Raw genomic sequence first — 8184 nt, forward strand, 5'->3', positions numbered from 1 at the left:
TGGAAATTCCCACTAAAAGAATTCCAGATTTTCCTCTGGACTTGACCTTTGACCTTATATCTGCAGAGTTTGGGGGCAACAGGCTGTTTGTTTATGAAGTGAAAACAAGTCGACTGGTTCGTCTTATCAGCTGGTACCGATTTTCCTTTTACTGTGCAGTTTTTAAAGAGTGACCTATTGACCTTGACTTGGTTTAACTGCCCACACATTCTCTACAGAATGAGTCGGTCAGAGGGAGGACATTTTCTTTGTTCATCAGAACTAGTTAGTTTTGTCCTGATTGTTCTGACGATGTCAATCAACATTTATATAAACTCTAGTCCTCAGAGTACTACATTAATAAAATTACTACTTATTTTACTGCATCCTCACGTATTTGAAACTGTGACTATAAAAGTGGCAGCGTTCTCACCCAGCTGTTGAACAACGTTCTGGTGTCGCCACCTGCTGGTCATTTTGGCTCCTTACACTAATACGTAAGTACAACCGTTATCTTAAGACTGTCCGGGGTCTACCCCGCCCTCTGCTGTCAACAACTGGGATTGACTCCAGCGCCTCCACCCGTGACCTGCAGGAGGATCATTAACTGCAGCTTAATCCTTTGCAGCATGGATATAATCTTGACATGTGTTTTATCCATCCGTCCATCCATCATCCATCCATCATCCATCCATCCGTCCGTCCATCCATCATACTGTCCATTTCACCTACGACAGAGCTAAAACCAGCTACTTGTTAGACAAAACTGTCTAAAAGTTATAAAAAGCAGCAGGAAGTTTAAGGTTCGGCCTAAAATACAGAGTTTTAAATAATCCAACAAAAAACTGAAGGATCACTAATGTGTGTGGACACACACATTAGTGATCCTTCAGTTTAAAACACCTATGACACCAATGCCTTTTAAAATCTTTCAGCTAACTGTTAGCCACCAACATAAACACACACACATCTGAGGATTATGGAGTCCCTGTGCGGCGGCCCTGCCACCCAGTGGTGGGTGTGGTCAACAGCAGCGGGTGTGGTTAAACATACCAGAGGATGAATGCTGTTGACTCACATCAGTCCCTCCCCCCTCTGTGTCCCCCCCTCTCAGTTTTCCTCCCAGTCTGCAGCTCTCAGACGGTGAAGTCGGACGTCTACGTTCTCCAGGTAGATCCAGTTCACTTGGACTTCTTTCTTGTTTATTTTCAACCTTGTGTCTGTCACGGTGTTTCACCCACTGACTGAGCGACTGCTTTGTGTCTCCTCTGTGCTCATGGACCAGAGTTCTGTCAGAGATGAACATGTTTCTGCCACTGTCCCTGCTGATGTGTGTGTCAGCCGTCCAGCTGAGCGTGGGAGACGAGTCTGTGGAGGAAATCCTCACTTCAAGTAAGAACTGATACGAAAACAACACCTTTTATGGACACGTCACAGCAGGACCATGGACCACGGTTTTATTATCACAGCAGGGACATGCTTTTCGGACAAACAGAACATTCAATATTCTAAAATATTGACTCAAAAAAAAAGTTTTTTGGACTAAGTTGTTTATTAAACTTTATGACAAAATCCACAAAAAAGCCACAATTCTGTTTATAACATTGTTTTAAAAAAATGAATAAAAAAGCATATACTGTATATATAACATGTATGCGTGTATATATACATGTATCTGGTGGATGTTGACCCAGAGAGTTAGGGACATCATGAAACCAGTTAAAGAGCTGGACATTATTAGTAAGTACCTGTACCTGACCCCGACCCCGACCCTGAGTTTGACACCAGTCTCTGTCAACACTTTATTTTTTATCAAGTCAACACTATTTTATGTCAACTTTTTTCATGGACAGGGTTAAAATTGCATATAAAAAGATCCAAACATCACGTCACTTCAGTGCTGAAGGCTTATTGGTCACACGCTCATGTACACGGACATGAGATGTTCAATAAGAAGAAATTTACATTAGAATAAAATATAAAAAAACCACAGAATGTGCATTTACTTTTTTTATTTTCTTTCTTTTTCAGAGGTAAAAAAAATAGGTTGTTGTTCACGGACCTCGTGTCATGTGTAAACCAGTGTGGTAGAGTTGACTGTTCCAGTCGACCTCGTGTCATGTGTAAACCAGTGTGGTAGAGTTGACTGTTCCAGTCCCAGCTGTACACTACACTACAGCACACCCACTTCAGATAAGAGACGACTACATTCAACACACACAGGGTACCACAGTACTACACAGTACTACTATTGTATAGGTGTTGGTCCTCAACAATCACACACACCATCACAACAACACTCGGTCACTGGGTGTGTCCACAGTGACATCAGGGTGGAAAAGGGAGAGCGGTTTCTGCAGAGGAGAACCGTTGGTGAGGTTGGGAACACTGAGTCATTCCCTGAGAAAACATCGACTGCCAGGTTCCACCAGCCAGAACAGACTTTGACAGAGCACAGCAGAATTGAACCACCAACCAACTACACTGTAGTACAGCAGCTGGGCACAGACGATTGCTTCAGTACTTCAGTACGCAGTACTGTGAATACCAGTGACAACACTGTGGTCAGTGTAGAAATACCACTATGACAGGAAACATAAGAGCAATGCACACTGGGTAGAGAACACGACACAACTAACGTTAGTGATGCAGTGGTTAAACGTCTAAAAGTGTGTTTTCCTGCTAGGGACACTACCTGTTCTGGGTGGCTGGGTTGACAGGAGTCCAGACTCTGCTGAGATCCAGGCTGCAGTCCAGTATTCTCTGGAGATGTTCAACAGCCGGCCCAAAAACAAGCGCATGTTCAAACTGGTCTCTGTTAAAAGTGCAAGGTCAAAGGTTAGACTCTGACCTCTGGTCAATGTTTTAACTTCTTCAACAAAACAAAACATTGTCACCAGCAAGTTTTTAAAATGTAAAGGAAAAGTAGTGTCATTTTATGTTGCTTTGGTTTTTTAATCATGTTGTTGTTTTAGGTGACCAACACAATCAACTTTAAAATTGATGTAATCCTGAGGAAAACCAAGTGTCTCCGGTCTGAAAATCAAGAGCTGGACACCTGTGCCCTGACCAAAAAGGTAAATCCATTATCTGTGGACAAAGTAGTGTGTACTAATACTGCATACTGCAGATGCTAGTACTGCTGAACTACATGCTCTAGAGTAGAACAGAGCACCGATATATACCTATGTGGCTAACTGTTTATTTAATTTAATTATTTAACTACTCAAATATTTATACTGTTCATAACTTTAAACTATTTATATATGTGTAGATAATACTAATTTAATTTAGTAATAACAATAGTATAATAAAAAAGACTGCAATCAACAACACCACGAAGGACAACAATTATTACCTACTACTCTAACACTACTAACACTACTCTATTTACTAACCTACTAATCTACTTACATCCTACTACTTCCACAGCTGGAGCCTAAATCATTAGATTTAAATTGATCTAAATATTAATTAATTAGCTACTTCCAGAGATCGAATCGTGATTTAGACACAACAATATTGAAATGTACCGAGAAAACACAACAAACGGTTTAATAAATTTGCAGAGAGCGTAATTTGTACAGAAAACGTCAGCAGTTCGACTGGAATAGAAGACGTTGACAACTGTCACTCGTGGTTGACTAAATAATAGACACGAACATATAACAACACAATAAAGATTAATTAGGACGCAGCCACAGACCGGAAAATGGCGCCAAACCACGTTGTGAAAAAGTCAAATAAAAGCTCTATAAATGTTTATCACACTCACAAAAGTTTGTGGTTTGGTTTTTTTCTTGTTTGTTTTTATCAGTTTGACAACATAAAAGCATAAAAAACAACAAAAGGAACACAATTAGAAGTAAAAAAAGACATACCTTCCTCAACCGCAACCGAACACGAGATGGGGAGGGGAGTGCTCCGATATGTTGACGTCATCATGAGTAAAAGTTGACGAAATTTTAAAAAAGACAAAACGCTGCCAAAACAATTTACTGTACGGAACTTACGAACTGCTTCCTTACTTTCTCGAAGTGAACTTCCGAGGGATCAACAAAATTATTTCTAACGATCTATCTATCTGAAAATATTAAAATGTAACCAAAAATAGAGTCATCAGGCCGAGTTGAAGTAGTACTGCTTGACTTTCGCACGCGCGAGCGGTCGCCATCTTGGACAGGGCCAAACGGCAACACCAGTTGGACAAACGTCATATGCGCAGATTTGCAGTACGGACGGCTCGTTTACGCATACGCAAAAGAGTGCTGTAAATCGTTGCAAATCGCCGCAAACAGCGTCGCTGTTATCGACTTTCTATTAAACAGAAACAAAGTATTCACTAAATATTCACTATATATAGTTATACTCTGTATGTCTATTTTAAGATACATGCTAACTTATTTACGCACACGGTTGACATTAAAAACACAGTGTTTGTAAGGTCTGTGTTAAACTTTTTTTTCTTGTCGTTTACAGCAATTGAAATGTCTCTTTGAAGGGACGTTTGACCCACGCAACGACAAATATGAGCTGTACAACCACAAGTGCAAGAAAATGGAGATGGAGAAAGTTTAACGGACTTGATACTTGTATTTTTTTAATGGATACTCTGACAGCCTGCTGGTGCAGAAGTGTTCTACAGCTAAGCTTCAATGGAGACTTGTTTTAGTGGAAGTCTTAAGAAAATGATTGGAAAAGAAGAGTGGAGGGGGGTGTCGGTAAGGAATGAAGCAGTAATTCTTCTTCAAGGATTGTTATGCTGTATTATTATCCACAAAGGTAAAATGATACTTTAATATACAGTACTCCTTTTCCAAATATTTTAGACAAAAATGAAATAAATTGTGCAGTTTTTCACAGAAATTAATAGGAGTCTGTGTTTATTTCTATGACAATGACATTTATTTGCAGTTTCTTTTACACACTTCACTATTCAAATGTTTATTAAATCATGTTATTATTTGTCACAACATACATTAAAACTCCACTCATCAAAGGTGCGGCCCACCCAGGGGGTCTGGATCCCAGGTTTACCAACTGCATCCATATAATCTGTTGACTCTGAGAACATCCAGGTCAGACATGTCCTCTCTCTGCCCGGTGGGAACAGAGGAATCAGGGATGGGGGTGATGGTCTCTGCCCCCAGAGCTGAGGAAAAAGCCGTCCTGAAAAAAAAACAAAACAATAAAATAAATGTTGGGAATTCTATTTTATTACTATAATTTGAATTTGACAAAATAAAACAGACTGATCTTTCCACAGAACCACAGTTGACACGAAGCTAATATCCGTTACCTTCCATAGTGCATGATGGAGGAGTAGTCGTAGGGCGTGTCCAGGTTGTTGGTGTCCTTTTTGTGGAAGTCATGTGCGTTTACTACAAAACATACGGTATGACAACTGATGATTACAATACACTCAGATCCACTCAACTGATACCAAAGTCATGTGATTTGTTGATATGTTTGATGATGGAGAGGCTCAGACCAGCAGGAAGGTTCTCCCAGTTGATCCTGACGTACTGGTCCCTGTCGCTCCTGGTATGTTCATGGTGGAAGCCCAGAGCGTGGAGCAGCTCGTGCTGAATGGTTCCATGATCCAGACAACCATAGACAGACAGAGACACCACCTGCGCACCCCCGTCTCTGCCAATGGAGGACCAGCATCTACGGTGTGACCAACAGACAATCACTGGCCTGTACCAGTGCAAGACTAGTCATGCTAACACCTGGTCGCCGGGGGGCAGCGCAGGAAGTGGCCCCAGGGCGGCGGGCCAAGATACGGGATCTATTTCAAGCAGGTGCTTGACCCGGCCCTCCAGATTAGCCCCTCCAGGACTGCCTGAACCTCCTGCTCCCCCTGTTGGCCCTGGACCCGCCCACGTACCTGTTCTGTCCACTCACCCCATTTCACTCTGAATGCTCAGGTGGTCGGACTGACCACGATAAGGAACAAAACGGACACAGGTTTTCTGGTGGAACGTTTCCATGGCTTTTTGGATCAAAACTTTTTCTTCATCATCTGTAAGAAAAAAACCCAGATTATTTTCCAAAAACTGAAGCAAAAATGTCTCATTTTAAAAAAGAACCAAACGTAAACAGCTGCAAGTGTAGCTGCTAAGCTATCACAGAAACAAATGGTCATTAAGAAATAGCAGTAGCATCTGAGTTAGCTGCTAATTGCTAATGCCTGACACCCCCCCCACCACCACCTCCCACAAACAGGTCAATGTTAGCACTACATTTACAGTCCACTATGAGGACAGGGAGTAGTTGGTACTGAGTACTTGAGTACAGTACAGTAATAATCGCTGATGCTGTAGGGTACTTCCACCAGTCCGTTTAAAGACTTCTTCCACGTGCAGTACCGGCTCCAACACTTGAGGGCGTTCCTTTTCTTTGACACGACCACGTCACCTTCCACCAGAATGTGAGTGACTCCTGGAGAAGAACAAAGAAAAGCAGCGGGGTACACAGACATACAGTACACACTTGTGTGGTATTGTCAGTAATACTGCATCTGAATACTGAATACTTCCTCATAATCTCAAAAACTTACGTCGATTTGCCTCCAGGATTCTTGAAGTCATGTCCAGTTGCGGAGCTGTTTCGGAGTTTGTTCAAACAGAACACGTTACTTCACTACAGCCACTTCAACGACAGCTGTACTACTGCAGTAGGAGTAGTATTCACAGTGTAGTAGAGTTACCTTCGTCTTTGGGTGAAGTCTGCAGAGACAGAAGGTGAACAAAATCAAGAACTTTCCATCAACAGTTCTAACACTGTAGTGTTGTACTCACCGGCGCCTCACTGTGGACTGACAGTCCCAGCAGGACGACTAGAACAGCTGAGGACAGGAGACTCATCTTCTGTGTCCAAGCTCTGGTTCAGACCAGGTGACCTCTGGGTCGGGGTCCTTGGTTTTATACAGACCAGAGGGAGGGGCCTCCACTGTGGAGAGACTCAGTGAAAAAACATCTGTCGCCCCCAGAACAAATGTTTGTTAAAGGCGACGTCTGCAGCAGGAAGCACCTTCAGAAAAAAACTAAAACTAAAACTAAAAAGACAAGGTCCACGTCAAAGTCAAAGTATTTGATGATTGATTGATCAGTGATGTGATTAATAATGTTTTTGGTGACGTATGAACACATGATGATGATCTTTAGCTGAGCTCACGTTGACACAGGTGATCCCGTGAGAACACACACCAACCTAAGACGTCAACATCCCATAATTCACTCTGAGTGGTCCACACCCAGGGGTCGCTCATCTATTTGCAAACGAAAAACAGCGGGCGATATATGCTATCATCTATTTGCAAACGAAAAACAGCGGACGATATAATTGTGTCCTACGTACTGTAACACCTCTGCTAATAAAAGGTACAAAACTAGAGTGTATGGTTAGCCAACATAAAACAGATGCTGAAATAAAAACCTACATTAGCTAAACACGAGACAAACAGAGAAATGTACAAGCTAAAGGTTAGCTTAACAGTACAAGCTAATGTAAACTCCAGGTTTCCAGGGAACAAGTTGACCTGTCTGTGTCACCAAGGTGAGCAGTGGGCAGCAGTGTGTGGGGACGGTGGACTCGAACCTCCATGACCATCAGAAACAAAAAAAATCTACATTTTGGTCCCAAACAATATTTATTTACAATAATTTACACTTTTTTTTTCATGTTTGCAAAGTTTTAAAAAAATCCTCATTTTGTGACTAAAACATAAAAGAAAAAAAGCTGTAGGTGATGAAGAGGAGCAGGACCAGTTTGGATTCACTCCATGTCCAAAGGAAGTGACATCATCTTTAACAGCAGAACATTTGGTCACATGACGGTGAATCAGACGCTGGTCTCAACATGAGGCGACGTCTTACCGCTCAACATACGGGACAAAAGTCTGTGCTGTCTGTGGTACCTGACACACACACAGACACACACACACACAGACACACGAGAGCAAATAAATAGAAGTTACTCATTGGCTCCATCACCTGGACTAGATTTGTTACTACAACGATTTCTCGTCACTGTGTGTAAAACAAATATAAGAAAAGGTTCGGTGGAATCTAAAATCAATGAATGGTCGTTATTAGAGTTACTGGACTTTTTAAAGTAGGAAGAAAACATTCCAATTTAATCTACACTCACCGGTCACTTTATTAGGTACACCTGTCCAACTGCTCGTTAACACTTAATTTC

General features: G+C 41.7%; 2 protein-coding genes and 1 long non-coding RNA gene across 4 annotated transcripts in view; all 3 read right to left on the reverse strand.

Annotated features, from left to right (window-relative positions):
- Nucleotides 1-1379: 1379 nt before the first annotated feature.
- On the reverse strand, nt 1380-4413 carry LOC112488024 (uncharacterized). The gene is made up of 4 exons (XR_003051682.1): nt 3861-4413; nt 2675-2794; nt 2091-2517; nt 1380-2041 (listed from the first exon to the last, which is right to left on the reverse strand). It is a non-coding gene; the product is annotated as an uncharacterized LOC112488024 (long non-coding RNA).
- Nucleotides 4414-4871: 458 nt separating this feature from the next.
- Nucleotides 4872-7487, reverse strand: LOC103390327 (high choriolytic enzyme 1-like). Its single transcript, XM_025062070.1, has 9 exons — nt 7350-7487; nt 6783-7286; nt 6692-6710; nt 6542-6586; nt 6283-6423; nt 5887-6004; nt 5471-5649; nt 5279-5360; nt 4872-5148 (listed from the first exon to the last, which is right to left on the reverse strand). The coding sequence occupies exons 2-9, from the start codon at nt 6846-6848 to the stop codon at nt 5013-5015; spliced, it is 786 nt and encodes a 261-aa protein (XP_024917838.1). The 5' UTR covers nt 6849-7286; nt 7350-7487; the 3' UTR covers nt 4872-5012.
- Nucleotides 7488-7614: 127 nt separating this feature from the next.
- Nucleotides 7615-8184, reverse strand: part of rassf6 (Ras association domain family member 6) — an 8506-nt gene continuing 7936 nt past the window's right edge. For both annotated transcript variants that reach the window (XM_008326125.3, XM_008326124.3), the window contains exon 11: nt 7615-7900. In XM_008326125.3, coding sequence (XP_008324347.1) covers nt 7825-7900 — 76 coding nt within the window. In that variant the 3' untranslated portion in view covers nt 7615-7824. The remainder of the gene's footprint in view (nt 7901-8184) is intronic.

Source organism: Cynoglossus semilaevis, chromosome 14 (assembly GCF_000523025.1).
Source record: "Cynoglossus semilaevis isolate Cse_v1.0 chromosome 14, Cse_v1.0, whole genome shotgun sequence".
Lineage (NCBI taxonomy): Eukaryota > Metazoa > Chordata > Actinopteri > Pleuronectiformes > Cynoglossidae > Cynoglossus > Cynoglossus semilaevis.

Bases quoted from the DNA above. Each gene is read 5' to 3' on its own strand.
- LOC103390327 (XM_025062070.1), bottom strand. From the start codon at position 6,848: ATGAGTCTCCTGTCCTCAGCTGTTCTAGTCGTCCTGCTGGGACTGTCA. The intron at 6,005-6,282 runs GTACTGTACTCA...TTTTTCTTACAG, and splicing joins CAGCATCAGCGATTATTACT to ATGATGAAGAAAAAGTTTTG. The intron at 5,149-5,278 runs GTAACGGATATT...TTTTTTTTTCAG, and splicing joins TCCATCATGCACTATGGAAG to GACGGCTTTTTCCTCAGCTC.